The sequence below is a fragment of the Magnolia sinica genome, chromosome 13 (assembly GCF_029962835.1).
Source record: "Magnolia sinica isolate HGM2019 chromosome 13, MsV1, whole genome shotgun sequence".
Taxonomy (NCBI): domain Eukaryota; kingdom Viridiplantae; phylum Streptophyta; class Magnoliopsida; order Magnoliales; family Magnoliaceae; genus Magnolia; species Magnolia sinica.
The window spans coordinates 22968128-22984547 of NC_080585.1; the positions used below are offsets into that span (position 1 = coordinate 22968128).

The 16420-nt window shown below is 40.1% G+C and overlaps 1 protein-coding gene across 2 annotated transcripts in view; it reads left to right on the plus strand.

Annotated features, from left to right (window-relative positions):
- The first annotated feature begins 2687 nt into the window (after positions 1–2687).
- The window catches only part of LOC131223236 (uncharacterized), a 28716-nt gene continuing 14983 nt past the window's right edge, over positions 2688–16420 (plus strand). The window contains exons 1-7 of one of the 2 annotated variants that reach the window (XM_058218570.1): positions 2688–2841; positions 6839–6955; positions 7051–7151; positions 8097–8251; positions 12120–12205; positions 12288–12816; positions 13269–13400. In XM_058218570.1, coding sequence (XP_058074553.1) covers positions 2752–2841; positions 6839–6955; positions 7051–7151; positions 8097–8251; positions 12120–12205; positions 12288–12816; positions 13269–13400 — 1210 coding nt within the window. In that variant the 5' untranslated portion in view covers positions 2688–2751. Of the gene's footprint in view, positions 2842–6838; positions 6956–7035; positions 7152–8096; positions 8252–12119; positions 12206–12287; positions 12817–13268; positions 13401–16420 lie in introns of both variants that reach the window. The other variant, XM_058218569.1, reaches the window with a different exon arrangement.

Here is a 16420-nt window from a genome sequence, read left to right on the forward strand (position 1 = left end):
ATCTAAAATCATGTGAAGACATGCTTAAAACATATAAAGGCACTTGGTGGGGCCCACTTGAAATTTGGATGCATCTGAAACTTGGTCTAACCCCTCATCCAAGTGGGACACACATGGGCTGAATTTGTAAACCACATCTCGGGGGCCCAACAAATGATTATGAATGTTTTAATGGAGGGAAACCCCTCTCAACTTTTGTATGTGGATTGGCCCACACAAGTCACGGATCGACTTGATTTTTAAGCCCTAGGCCCACCATGGAATGATGCATCTGACTGATGGGGTAGATGTTTGACATGCATCACGGTGGGCCCACACAGCTCGATCTCATGGGAAGTTCCCATGTGCTCGACAGCATAGAGCCTTTTCCCATATATATATATATATGAAGCAGTATCTGAAAATTCATTATTAAGGGAAAAATATTTTCCAGTTGTTGCAACAAATGCTGGAAAATGAAGACGGCAGCTGGATTTTGGGTTCGTTGTTTTTTAGCTTGTCCCTTGATATCAAATAACGAGGTGGTGGGAAAAAATTTGTGCGCCTATCCTATAATGCTAGGGGTGTCAATGGGCCGAGCTCTGTCCAAGCGCAACCTCTATTCTTTAATTTATGCCTGTAACGGGCTTAAGTAGTCTAGCCCAAGCCCAGCCCGAATACATATACGGTCCCGGCCCAAACTCAGCCCGAGCCCATGATGTTTGAGAGCCTGTCAGATCTCACCGACTCGTAGTGAGTCTCACTCAGATGGTTTCCGTGTTCGTGGGGCCCACTGTGATGTTTGAGAGATATCCACCCCATTCACAAGTTTGGCCTTGTGATTTTACCCGATGGAATGAAAGATGAGGAAGATCAAGCGCTCAAGTGGGCCACTAAACAATAAAAAAAATGGACCGTTAAAAGCCACCGTCCAACTTTTGCCTGTTGTGGGACCCAACTATTTATCCTATCAGCGTCTGTTTTGGGTCCACACCCTAAAATTAGATGGCCAGACTACTAAAGGGGTCAGATTTATCAGAAGCAGCATGAAAGTGGGCCTCACCAAGATTTGATAATGACTGACGCTTGTCAAATCTTTGACACCACATCATATTTCATCAGGAAATGGTTGTTGTGATCACGGGGCCACCGTATTGTTTGAGAAAAATCCGAGCCGTCTATTTCCCTCATATGATTTTAGGGGTTGGGCGTAAAAATGATCCAGATCCAAAATTAGGTCGGCCAGACGGTAGGCAACAGTGCATATTGAATGCAGGCCCTTCATACCATCATCGGGCCACAAAAAAAAATTAGATCAAAGGAAAAATCCAATGGTTACATTTAGCCCACTAGGAATGACCTTATGAACGGTTGGGAATGCCATTTTATTGGTTTGGATGGCCTAAAAACATTAAAAATGGACCTTTGGGACATCAGAGTGGCTGGGTCTGGACTCCTGTCCTTTGGTCATGGGCTAGATCTGGATCTTCTTCAGCTCAGCCTAGCCCATTTACACTAACTCAGACTCACATTCTCGTTTGGTGATCACGTAAGGGCCAGTGATTGGATGGCTGGGATCATCTAATCAGTGTGATCTGGTTCTATCGTAGTGGGATCTACTGGATGAACAATCTGATTTATTTACTATAGTGACTGGGTGGATTTAAGTTCTTTTAGGACACAAATCTGATTAGGATCTGGTTCAAAGTGCTGTGGACATCTCACGAATTGAAAGGTCATAAGACATGAATCCAAGGGTCCAGGTTTGTCCTGGACCATAGCGTCTGCTAGGGTCCATTACTCAAAATTCAGTCTAGTCACTTAGGTGGATGGATCTATGACTGTGGGGCCCACCTTGATGTATGTTCCTTATATCGACGCCGTCCATCCGTTTTGAAAGCTTATTTTAGGTCATGGTATAAAAATTAAAGCAGATATAAATCTCACTGGACCACACCACAAGAACCTACGGTGATTGAATACCCACCATTAAAAACATTTCGGGGGCCACCGGAATTGTTTAGCTTCCATCCAAACTGTTGATGAGGTCAAAAATACCTGTATTAAGTCACCAAACAAATATCAGCTTGATCCAAAACTTTTGTGGCCCATAAGACGTTTTTAATGGTCAATAACCACCGTTTCCTATGGTGTGGTCCACATGAGACGTGAATCTGCTTCATTTTTGGTATCATGTCATAAAATAATCTTTCAAAAAGGATGGATGGAAGGGATGTAAGTTATATACATCAAGGTAAGCCCTACAGTCAGGGATCCACCAAAGCCAGGCATGTCTGGTCACTTCATCCGGTGAAATCCACCCAGTGTATTGGTGGAACGCATTGGAGTCCGAAGCAGGTGTGCCCTACCTGAAAAAATGGATTGGCTTGATTAATGGGCTGGGGCATTTTTCATAGGCCCACCTAATTACTGGCCCAAGTATTTCACGCGTGTGCAAATTGGCATGTGTGGGCGGTTGACCACTTCAGTTTCCCTCCTCGCCCGAACCGCCAAGCTCAGAACTCAGCAGATGTCCGGTCCAGCGAGTTGACTCATTCGATTCAAGAAGGGTGTCGTCGTAATTATTTGAAAAATGGGGGCTCTTTGCGGAAACGTGAAGAGTTACAACTTACAACCCCTCCAAAACCCTGGTTTTGGCTTCTCAGCTCTCTCTCTTTCCGCAAAGAGCTGCAACTTACAACCCCTCCAAAACCCTGGTTTTGGCTTCTCAGCTCTCTCTCTCTCTCTCTCTCTCTCTCTCTCTCGGCAGACATGGGGAGAGAGAAAATCAAATCTCTCCTCTCTTGCTTCACTCCAGAAGGAGATTTTCTGGCCATTTTATCTCCAGATGGAAACATCAAAGTGAGTTTTCAATCTTCTAAATTAAATTTGTTTTTTTCTCTTTCTTTTTGTCACGCAGTTCAATTCATATGAAATGGATTATTTTCTCTTTTCCTTTCGAATTTCTTGGATTTTTAGTTGGGTGTGACTTGAATGTCCCAACTTCCCAAATCGATGTTGGAAACTTTATTCTATTTTGATTTAAATTAGGGAAGGTGCAAAATGGTTCTTTTTCTCTTTTCGAATGAAAGTTCCTGAAAAATTCTGTGGTGCTCCAAATTGGTAAAATGGGATCTCGAGTAGGTTGAGAGATGGGAGTTGCAGCTGACATGCACCAGCATCGATGGTGTGTGTGATATCAAAATCGCTCATTAGGTGGGCCCTACTGTGTAGACTTTCTATCCCCCAAATCAGGCAATCTGCTTATCAGGTGGATGAAAAATGCACAAAATAAATGAATGGTTGGAAAAAAAAAAAAAAAAGTTGACTACTAGTCCACATTCAACTAACGTGTGTGGCCCACCAGATGATTGGACCTGTCTGAATCTCATATCAAGGCATCTGCACTATGACCAGGGGCTTGGACATCGCCCATGTGCCATGTGACCCTTGGAAAGTGCAGTTGTGTGATTGCACTTCATATTTCTTGATATACATACTTAGTGGCCCAAGCAACAGGAAAATGGACATTGACAAATCACAGGCTCACATGCTACTTGGTGCTGGAGATAGTGGCAGGGGTGCTAACACATCTTGTATCAAATTCAAATATCTGTTATTCTAATCTTGTGGTAGGGTATGGATATGGATGTGCTTACAAATGTTTAGGAAAAAATAAAATAAAAAATTGCGGGGCTCACTAAAAGGTTTCGAATTATTCCCTAAGAAATCTCAACATGTTATCTTAATCCATTATCAATTGTCCGTTTGAAATGGGACTAAAGTGGGGTCATAAGTGATTGGGATTTTAGCTATCAATTAGATGGGCATACTTTTCCAAAAATCATTCTAAATTTACAATATTAATCATCTAATTTCCCTTTGAATTTCGACTGCTGACCCATTTATTTTTAGTGGTTTCATGGTCCTGAATATTGGTATTGGAGGGCATATTGGCCCAGCAGCAAACTGATATGATGCGGGCGTGTTGTAAAGCATTTCTTATCCATATCAGCCTGTATCGGAATGTATTGGTCAAAATTGTTTTAAGCCCAAAAAGAAGTGTGAAGATATCAATAAAATGGGAGACAGATTCAAGAATCTATCTTCTTCTTCTTTTTCGTGGATTAAGACCCATTACATTGAAATACCAAAAAAAATAAAAAATAAAAAGTTGAAAACATGAAAAGAGGTGATGGCCTTCCTGATCTTCCAACTTTCTTATAATGGTCCATTTCTCTTTGATTTGTTGAATCTTATTAACAACTTTTGTTTTGAGCCCCAAAATAGGCCAATATCTTGTCTAACTGTTTGTCTAAGTTTCCTCCATGGTTGAAATAGCCAAAAAATAAATAAAAATAGAGAGAGAAATTTTTAAAAGAAAAAAAAGCGAGGCTATAAGGCCTGATACAGATTGATACAATCCATTCATCTGGATACAGGCTGATGCGGACCCATATGTACAATATCAAGTCGATGCATATATGATATGGCTGATCGGCTGATATCATATGTATATTCCAAACCATGAGCAGTCTATTTGATGTCCAGCAGTTGGATGGTTAGGATCGTTCAATTTATATTTTAGGCTATGCTCCGTGATGGAGCAATATGAAGAGATTAAACTAAATGTGCAAAGATAGGAATTCTGAATACATGTCACCTTTGAAGTTCAATTCCTCTCGTAGTTACCAACAAAACTTAGTTGCAGTGTCCTACTAGATGTTGCTCTCACTTCGAATCACACTTTGGACTCCACATTTGCACTCCCGCTTCTGCTTCCTAGCTGTTTATAATAGATAACATTTTGAAATAGCTGTTTCCATGCTTCCACCTTTAAGTCAAATTGGATGGGATATTTGGCCAAAAACTTTAATTCGCCAGCAGGTGGGGTCCATTACCAGACCCAGCTTGATGATCCAGTGGTCCTGCATCACTCAATCCACAGTGGACATCAATTTGGACGGTGTGCATGGACATGCATGTTTGCCACATTTATGGAAAGAGTTACCATTTAGTAAATGCAAACTACATTCTTATCCTTGATTATACTTAAATTTGAAGGAAATTATGAGAGGAACATTGTTCTAGCTTGCTCTAAGGTATATGTTTTGTCTGGTTGTTCCAGCAATCAGTCAAACGTAGCTTTCTTGTAATGAATAGAAAAAAAAAAATTGGTCTTTTCGAGGTCTTTTCTTTCTCTGATTGATAATGATCTTGTTGGAACCCCTGTTTTCGATGCAAAAATTCACTGCATTTCTTTTGCTTTTGATGAGTATGGATGTGGTACAGATTGAAACCACGTGTGTCTCGACTGATGGCCATGAATAGTGCTCAGATTGTCATTTTTTATTCACTAACATCTCTAAGGAAAGGTCTTGCCAGCATGTGTGATGGCGTATGAAATATGGGCCTGACCCTAGGACAAAGTAGTTCCAGTAATGTTGATATCTTGGTAAATCAATTGACATGCACATTAGTAAGCTGAAAACAATAAAGATTAAATAAAAGGTAGACAAGCACGTTGGAAACATGATTACAGTCATGGTTAGCAGCTTCATAGTGTGATTCGCCTGGAGATGGAATAGGTACATCCCACTCCGACTCATTCTGTTTGGGCTGGATTTTGTTCTGATGACTTGTTCCAGTCCTGACTGAAACCAATACGACTTGGGTGAACCTGTGTGCTATCAGACTATATTCTGTACCACGATTGGAATGACACTATATACTTTTCAATAGTCGATGATTTTATTTTTTTTTTTCTATTTTTTTTAAAAATTGTCAGTGACTTGGATAGTCAGCCTTACCATCTAGGCAGATTCCTGGTAGGTGCATCCATATTACTATAGAGAATCATAGAACAAAGTCTGGATTGGAAAAAATTTAGAAGGGCAGCTAGTTGCAATTCGTTGAAACTTGGAATAATTTAGGAGATCCTTAGAAATTTCAAAGAGAATTTTGGAGAAAGAATTTCAAAGAAAAAAAAAAAACTCTTCTTTGATTTTTTTTTATTTTTATTTTTAATTTTTCTAGTTGCTTCTCCCTTTTTCTCCTTCGCACTGTGAAGCTCCGCCTAAGGTAGTAGCTTTTGCTTGGTCGGTTGGAAGGAATAGGATACAAATAATCGACAAACTTAAGAAAAGGATGATGGTCCCCCCAACATAGTGGTATGCGTATGCGGAGTGAGGAACGGCTGTCTACCTTTTTATTCATTTCCCTTTTGCTAAGAAGCGTGGGAGAGGTTCTTTGTATCCTTTAGTGTGGCGTGGGTAATTCTGGGATCTATAGTTGATTTTCTTCTAGTTGGTTTGGGGCAGCGTAGGGAAAGGGGGTAATGTGGTTTAGAGGCTTGCTCTCCTACTAGTGAGTTTGTGGCCTTATAGGGGGAAGGAATAAATGATGCTTTCGAAATCAGGGTGGTTCAGTGTCGGAAGTGTTTAGATGGGCTATGTTGGATGTTATGGGGTGAGCCTCATGTATTGAGTCCTTAGCTGATTGGTTGCAACTAGATAAGACGTTAACTGAAATGGATTGCCCCGTGCATACGCTACAAAAGCAGGAGTAACAGCTTCAAGTTATGAGAGGCACTGGCCCAACCATTTGGGGGAGTTTTCACTGACCATAAGATGTTTGCCACTTTCAAGACGTGATATTTCAGGTTTGACTGAACCATAAGAAATTCCTTGTATGGATGTTCCTGCTCCTTGCATATTGAAGCTAACTGCTCTTTGAAGGTTTCCAGTCAGTTCAAAATCTTCTGGAAGACAATTGCGTGTCCGATAAATTAAGTAGAACTTTGGATTTTTATTTTTATTTTTAAAATTTTAATGCAGAAAGTGTGCCATGTAAATTGCAGGTGTGGAATACCGTTAGTGGAAATCTCTTGGGTGAATGGAGGGACTCATATGGGGATTCGGCTGGTAGTTACTCTTGCATTGCATGCACCTTCATCAGAAAGAAAGTAATCGCTTCACTTAAGGAATTAGATTATTGCTGGATTGCATATGTTGTGTGTAATGTTATGTCGTGTCTGACTATGTTGTTATCTTTCAGCGAAAAACAGAACACGGAGCATTCTTGCTTGCTCTTGGCACAAATGCTGGTGATGTTTTAGTGATAAATATTCTAACTGGTGAGAAGAACTGGATATCTGTTGGATGCCACCTTGGGTATGTAGATTTGTTTGCCATGTGAGATGCAGATAGTAATTATATATATTGAATTCTTTTTCCTGGCTATTATTTATTGAGTATTTCAAATGCGATGTAATTTGGAAATGGACATGTGCTGGGGTGGAACAAGGTAGCTTCAGGATGCTTATAACCTGCATATTTATACAAATATAATATTATTATTATTTTTTAATAGGTAACATGGGCTTGAACCCATGACCCCAATGTTGAAACGTGCACTGTCTACCACTGAGGCACGTGAATATATCAAAATATCTTTTTTAATAGGTAACATGGGCTTGAACCCATCACCCCAATGTTGAAACGCACACTGTCTACCACTGAGGCACGTGAATATCCCAAAATATCAGAGAATAATATTAAAATATCGAAAGAAGATGGACATCAAAAGTTGGACATTGTATTTCAAGAGGTGTAATATGTGATGTAAATCTATCAACTATATTAAAACATAAAATAAATACATAAATTATTGAAGTTCCCAAAATAATGAAATTGAGAAAATAGAAGCATTTAAAATAGGAAAATGATAAAGGGCAACCTTAACCTTGCAAAAGCATGCTGACATGCATGTCTACGTTGATATTGACATGGGCAGAAAAGGTTAAGGTTCTGTGTCCTATACCATTTTAGTCTATCAGTGGAATGAAACATGAGTATGACTACATGACTATAATCATATAACAAAAGGTAAAATGCTTGGTATCTTTGAAGTGAGCTTCACTATGCCTTGACGAACCTGCCTCTTTCATTCCTTGACTTAAATTCCAATTTCGAAAGTTATAATTTACATGAAAAAGCTTTAGTACCATAGCTTGTTAGCAACTGCTTACCATCCTATGAATAATTTGTAGTTTGGCAAAAGCTAGTTGCATTTCAGCTTGTCAGATGACTATATCTTCATTTCCCTTCTTTACCCAGGGGAACCACAGCAGTTTCATTTGCAAAGAAAGGCCGTTCTCTCCATACCACTGGTGCCGATGGAATGGTGTCTGAGCTTGACTCCCGAACTGGAGAACTTGTAGGAAAATTCAAGGCTTCAAAGAAGTGCATTTCTTCACTAGCGCTTTCATATGGTGATTATATCTTGGCTTCCATTTAGATCAACACCTTGGCTTTAATAAAATGTTGCAGGAAGATGCAGTACCAATGGCCATTAGTATTATGTGTTTGTTACTAGTTAGTAATGCACACATCATTGTTCATCATATACTCTGTGTAGGGTGTGCCTTGCAATTGCTCTCTATGACCCTACTTGTTTTTTTTTTTTTTTATTTACTGAAAGGTGATAAAATTTAGGGAATTTTACAAAAAAATAAATACCTAATTAATATGGAATTTTTATTCCGGTACCTTTTTCAAAAAGGTTTTCAAAAAGCTTCCTCATTAATCGATATAATTATCATTCCACTATCTTCTGTTACATTTCATTAACAGCCAAATGGGTGGGCCTACGGGCAAATGGGTCGGCTGTTTGGGTGAGCCTCACCGTGATATTTATGTAATTCCACCCTGACCACCATGTACATCACCTCATGTTAGGTCAAGGGTCCAAAAATCACCCCCATCCGTGATTTAGTTGGACCGCATGATTGGAAATAATGTACGGGGCAATGATCGCCCTTCAAATTGTTTCCTGTGGTATGGCCCACCTGAATCATGTATGGGCCTTATGTTTAGGCCCCATGCCTAAATTTTGGTGTGGCATCTAATGGTTGGAGTGGATTTCATGTACTCATCATGGTGGGCCTTGTAAAAATCAAGGGTGGACGCCTCTCTGCTAACTGTTTTCTTTGGTATGGCCCACCTAAATTACAAGTCGGCCCTTTTTTTTGCTCTAGGCCTCAACTAAGATTACACATCCAATGGTCGGAGTGGATTTTGCATAGTCATCAAGGTGGGCCCCACTAAAAATCAAGTCTCAGTGTTCCTCTCCAATTGTATAGATAGTTTATTTAGGAAAAAAAGGGAATCATATGGGACGTGGCTCTTATTTTGACGAGGCCCACAGTGATGTTTGTGTAATATCCACTCCATCCATTAGATACTTAGTCCCATATTAGGCCCAAATACAAAACATCAAGCTGACATGTAATTGTAGTGAGCCACACTAAAGGAAATAGTTAGGAGAGAGATGTCCACCCTTGATTCTTACAGGGCTACCGTGATAACTATATGAAATCTACTCCAACCATTAGATTCCATACAAAGGATTAGGCCGGTGGCCCCAAAAATCATATCCATCCGTGATTTATGTGGGCCACACTAATGGAAACAATTTGGAGGGCGAGTGTTGTTCTGTACATTGGTTCCAATCATGTGGTCCACTTGAATCATAAACGGAGATGATGTTTGGGCCCTTGGCCTAACATGGGGTGATGCACCTAGTGGTCGAGGTAGATTTTATATAAACATTACAGTGGGACCCGAGCCACTGACCCATTTTCTCCCACGGTGGTCGACCGAAGGTAGTGTAGTGATGATTACATTGATTAATGAGGTAACTTTTTGAAAAATGTAGCAGAATGTAAATTCTATATTAATTAGGTATTTTTTGTAGAATTCCCTAAAATTTATTGAACGGCCCAAAGGGCCAAACAATATACAAATCCAAAAGGGTGGAACTATACAAGCTCAATCATGAGCAAAAGAGAAACCAACAACCAAAAGAATTCAGAAGGCCCACTCCTCAACAAGCATCATCGTTTTTCTAAACACTTCAAGGGGACCGATCTGGTTTTGAAAACACCAGTTGTTCCTCTCACCCCAAAGGCCCACTAAAAGAGCCAACCACCACTCCAACCTTCCATTTTTTCCAACACCAATATACCACCTCCATACCATGCAAGAAAGAAACCATCCTTGGATCCTGGCATCACCCAAGAATCTTTAAAGGTTCCGAGAAAGCCTTTCCGTACCAACTTGGCATCGAGCAATGAACAAAAGGTGGTCTACTGACTCCGTGTCATTCATGCGCATATGACATATATAAGGAAGAACCATAGCCCTTTTTCAAAGGTTGTTAATGGAGGAACAAAAAGTTGGTGTACTGACTCTGCATCTACAACCCTACTTTGCTTGAGTCTTGAATGTTTACCCTTTGGGGTGTGTATGTAATCGTTGGGCGGGGGTCAGTACTAAGCTTAGGTGATGGGCAATTTATTGTAAAACTTTTGCCAATCTACCTCTTAAGAACCAACCACAAATTGTTGGGATAAAGGCTCAAATGCATGCACACACTCTGGTGGACCGCTCATGCACAGAAGCGATGGTTGGTTGAAAAACTTGACTAATGATCCACATATGTTGTGCACTTGCAGCCTGTCCATTGACCATACATGCTTGATTTTTGGGCTGCAGTACATTCACGGGAGCCTACTTGATGAACCTGGGTATGAGTCACACACACACATGCTGCATTGGTGGGTAGGGGAGAGTATGGTTCTTAGTTGCATGCAATGTTTTAAATATCGACGATATCGGATGAGATATCCACGATATATCTTGTATCCCACCTGTGCGATACGAAACGCACGGGTAATGCCGATATATCCCACATATTCGATGCGATGAGCACTTTCAATTTTTGATCCCCTTTTCTTTTGTTGAAATTATGTTAAATCAGTGTCAAATGGTTACAAATTCATTGGTTCTTCATGCTTTGCATAAAAAAATCATGGAATTAGAGCTTTGATTTCGATATCTATTGGTTCTTCGTGTTCTCCATGTTTTTTTTTTTTGAAATAGTCCTTCAACGACCTGTCAATTGAGACTAATTTCGAAGTATTTAGGAGTATTTCATCACATATACTCTAATTTTGAAATTTAAGCGCAGGTGGTCTGATTTGGAGAAATTTGAGGAAAATTCCAAATTTCCCCAATATCTCCTAAATTGCTTGCAGTGCTGCACTCCAAACATGAAATCAAGCATATATGAAGGCTGATCTATTGATTTGTTAACTTTGTCAATTTTCAGAAAATAAAAATCATTTTTAATTAAAATTTATTTTTTTAAAAATTATTTTTTTGAAATTTCCCATCAACCAGTTGTCCATTAAGACTAATTACAAAGTATTTAAGAGTGTTTGATGAAATGATCATCACATACACTCTAAATGTTATGCATTTAATTTGAATATAGTTACATTAGTTCAGTCAGACAGTGCATAGCTTAGGACCCTATACAAAGGAAACCTATTATGTGCACTTCTTTTTTGAGCTGTTGTGATTTAAAAGTGTGTATTAAAGTCTTTTTAAACAATCCCTGAATTTTCATTGAAAATTTTAATCATTTCCCCCATGTTTCCCTAAAGGTGCGATAAGTTACCCGGTACAAATGATATATCTCGTGCGATAACTGATATGTATCTATGTCCCAAGGATGCGATAGATATCGCGATACCGATATTTTGAACACTGGTTGCATGATTCTACTAACTAGGTGTCACTCCCACTTCGAACATGCACTCCCCTCACTTCCTAGCGATTCTTCTCTTTTTCTTTTTTTTTCTTTTTTTGTTTTTCTTTTCTTTTCTTCTCTCTCTCTCTCTCTCTCTCTCTCTCTCTCTCTCTCTCTAGCCATTCATTCTTTCTAACATTTCAAAATAGACACTTTCCTATTCCCGCACCCACATTAGTCGCCACTCCACTCCGTGCAAGTATAGTATGACCATGATCCGAAATCCTACTCTTCCTGGTAGCCATAGGTTTCAATCATGCACATTTTCTTGGATCTTGCAAGCACTAATATTTTATATTATTGTATCCATTAATATTATCATATAGTAGTATCAGCATGTAAGCTATTTATTTACGTCTCTGTGCCCAGTACTGATGCATGTTCATGTCAATGTAACATAGTTGGAAATGAAGTCACCTTTATTGTTTGTGGCTCATGTTTATTTTGTTAACCCATTGCTTCTTGCTTCTACCATGTCATGTCAGATGAGAAGCTCTTAGCTGTGGGAAGTGATAAGATACGGGTGTTCAGCTTGGAAAACAAAAGGGAGCTTCAGAAGTTTTCTGCTGATGTTGTGCATTATCTTTGTTCTCTTCTGATTGGATGGCTTCTTTACCATTATGTACATTTCTCAAGCCATTTTTCTGTAACAGGGTCCCATACAGCATATTGCTGTCATGGATGGTGGAAAGGCTGTTGTGTCATCTGGGCTTGGTGAGAAACAACTTCAAGTGTGGGAGTGCAATCAGGAGAACAGAACCAGAATCTCTATGGCTGTCCTTTCCATGCGAAAACCACCAGTGATGATGGAATGCAAAAGCTCCTTTGAGGATGAAGGTGTGGTAGTGCTATCAGTTTCAGAGGCTGGTACTGCTTACATATGGGATTTGAGGACCACTCCAAATCAGGGGGTTACTCCAACTAGAATCTTGGTGAAATCTGTCAGAACAGAAATGGACCAGCAAAAAAGTGCCAAGAAGAACCGCATTCCTGTAATTGCTGCAAGGTTACGTGATATAGAAAAGGGTGCTCGGATTTCCGTCATTGTCGCCTATGGTTCCCCCATTAATCCACAGTTTAATATTTTAGAAGTGACCTATCCTGGAGAGGAAGTTTTCATAACTGCTGTTGATGAAACTTCAGTTCCTGGAACGGCTGTGAATCCTCAAGAAAATGGGGAAGGTATGACTTTCGGATTTGTTTCCCTGCTTGGTGGATTACAAATTTACAATAATTAAGATTTAAGACACTTACCTGATAATGTACGCAGCACCATTCACACACGTTGTTGCTGTATATGAACATGTATACCCGATACACATCATCGTCATCAGACTCATCACGCACCTTCATGCTCAGCAGTTTGCATGGCAACTGGCTGGTTCCAAGAGCCCAGGTAAAAGAGGACAGTGGAAGTCTGATTGGCAGCTGGTCATAAATTATTTGCAATCTACCACCTAATGGCAATCCCAGCTGCTGGGAGAAAGGCTAAGATGATGATGATGATGCCTGGTACATCCACCTGTTATTACTGCTTGCTTGAGCAAAATGCGATTTTTGTTGCAATGCTGCCTTTTTCTATTTTCACTCTCATGATGATGATGGTGGTGGTTGTATACTTTTGTTGGTGGCAGGCAATACTGGCATGGGTCTACATTCTCCCAAATCAGAAGGAACAGATCCCCCAAGCCAAAAGAAAAGAGAGAAAAAGAAGCGAGCACTGTCTGATACAGATCCTGTCAGTCCCAGGAATAATGTTGATGCTGGTAAGCAGGATTCAGTAAAAGATTCGTTTCTTTGAAGCTGTTCCCATGTTATTAAGATTTCAATAAAACATCTAATTATACTGTCTGCACCATGAGCCTGCAACAACCGTCAAGGAACTAAACCACCCATGCATATATTTAACTCAAACATGCATGCATTTGCTGGTGTCATCCATAGGCAAGGGGCTTTGACATGGTGAACCTAGAACTCCGTACATGGTGATGTGTCTTGTATCCGGCCCACTTTTTCAGGCCTGACTATAAACCTCTACTATTATGTCATTCCACTCCATCAAGGATGCATACTCTCTAGAAAATTATAAGAATACCGATGCACATCTATTGCATGATACACAATAATTGGAATCAACATATGTAATAGACTATTAGATATTGCTTGATTGTAATCAAACTATGTAATAGTCTATTACATTGCTTTTGTGGGAGTTTTGTGCTCTCATTGCCAGTTGCAAGCCTGGATGGAGGGTTGCATCAGGTTGGCAGCTGGTGTCAGACATGTGCCATAACTTCCATCATGAATCCGAACAATATGACATAACTTCTCATCGAATTTAATCCAAGGACATACATTGAACCTGCTGCCTCAAAGAAAAAGTGTTTTTGCCTCCAACCGAATGTTGCAAGGCATGTGCCCTGATGAGAATATTATGACGCAGCTGAAGTGATGGCTTCTCACCTCCATCCGCATCACTGTTTTAAACAGCAAATAGCATGTAGCATAACATTTACCCCTTTGAAACGTGAGGCGTAAACTACATACGCTACACGCAAGTTCTAAAATTTTAATCAAGGTACTTGGTCCCACCAATGGCATGATATTCTGTACCAAATTAGACATTAATAATGAAATTTAACAGAATTTCCTGATATTTGGTGCAAGAAAATGCAACCTAAAGTAATAGGAAATGACAATGATTAAGTATAAACATAAAGAAAGAGCAATGATACTGATATAATATTCTTATTTATATTATTTTACTAAAAGGATTAAAAAGGTTAACTAATTTTTATCGGAAATGGAAAAATGTAACAAATCATTGGAAACATCATGTGAGCTACATAGCGCGTAGCATAGTCTACATAACATGTAGCATATGCAAATTATCATGTAGCGTGGGCTATATGCGACTTAAACTATATGCGACTTAAACTATTTTCATGAGCTATGTAGCATTAAGGCTATGCTACACTATGCGACATAAGCTACACGCTACATAGCGTGGCTATTTAAAACACCGATCCACATCAATAGCTACAGAGTGCTACTCATCATCTTCAACTTTCTCCATTCTAACTTGGTTCGATGATCTTCAACCCATCCCTTGAACTTAGCTTCGATCTCACCTCTAAGCAATACCCTCTTCTTTTGCCTCGCCTTCAATCTTGCATGTTGAACTTCTAGCCCTAGTATGGACCTACAATCTCATCGATTCAAATGTTCCAAAGGAGACCAGCAAATGACCTAAAAGTGAGCCACAAGTTAGCGGGGCGTCATCAAGGATCGCAAGACACATGCACCTAGACAACCCAACTTGACTCAGTTAGATATCAATCATCCGATGTCCGTTTAGGGTGTGTGACCACTTGTTTTGAAGGTATCGATGAGTACTTTCAAATGAATGGTTCACTTTGTAGATTGATCATAAAAGGCAAGGCGAAAGTGGGTCGCAATCCAATTGTCCAGCAAGGTCCAACGTTGAATGCCTAAACATTCAAAACAGGTGGCCCACCCACAATTTCGAAGTGGCCAGGGGTGTGGGGTCCAACCCACATTAGCCCAAACTAGGGCCTTATCTTCAAACATGTCACACGTGCCAAGTGGGCCCCACAAAATTTAAGTGGGCCCACATGGTGATGCACATTCACACGCACCCAAATGCGCCAACTTTGACAGGATGGATTTCCAAATCCAGGAATGTGATCGACATGAAAGGAAAACTGGTGCAGTTCCCATCATCAAAACACGTCGATGGAATTTCTCAACATATATTAGAAACCGACGGTTATTGCGGTATGGGCTCGCTCTAATACCACCTATTAGGTTCCTGCCATATACGCACAACGAAATTGTATACCAAAACAATTTGATCAAGGAACCCATCTCGGAATACCCCAATCGTAGTAATATTAAGTTTCTAAGCAATAACCCATGAATGGTTATAATCGTACTTGGACACAATGTGTAAAGATGATGTCTCCGATGTGAATTTGTCGATGCCGATCTCCTAAATTAAGGAGTTTCTCCCTGATCTATCGTAGATGAAGGGAGCCTAAGAAAAGAGCATGCCAATCCTCAAGTAGGGGCCGAGGACGCATGACAATCATCCACCCAGGTGGACCACAAAGAGAAGTAGGACATCTTCAAGTTCTCTCTCCTCTCTACAATTCCCATTTGCAATAGGGTTTATAAATAAGGAATTATAGTTTCGAGAGATGCACTCAGCATGGTGCTCCTCCACCCTGTAGACTTCGATGTACCCTACTGTGAAAGAAGTCCATCAATCCACTTTGTCGTGCACATGGCCTTGATCTAATCCCTCCACTATCAAGGAGAGAGTTGTGTTCTATGGATATCAATATCCAGATGAACCATTACAATCACAGATACTTAGGACACATCTCTAGACATCCATCTTTAAGATGTGTTGTCATCCTGTGTGAGGGGATTGACTTGGGTCAAGATGGAAGGTCTTCACCATTAGAAACCAACTTAGAGTTGGTCATGCCTTTTGCCCTTATCCTGCACGGGATTGTGAGTGGGTCATGGATATGGGATTCTGGTGTGGACCCTTGAATACTCACATTGTCAGATCGAAGTTCAAGTCAACATTCTCGGGGCCCATTAGGCTGGACTGTGATTGTGTGATCAAGGACTTGAGTGTGCACATTAATTAATCAATCCTTAGACTCGTGGACGTGTAAGGGTCTTGTATCTTGATTGGGTGACTTTGGTTCACTTTACAAGGTTTCTTAGAGGCCACTGAAAGTGGGTGATGTTG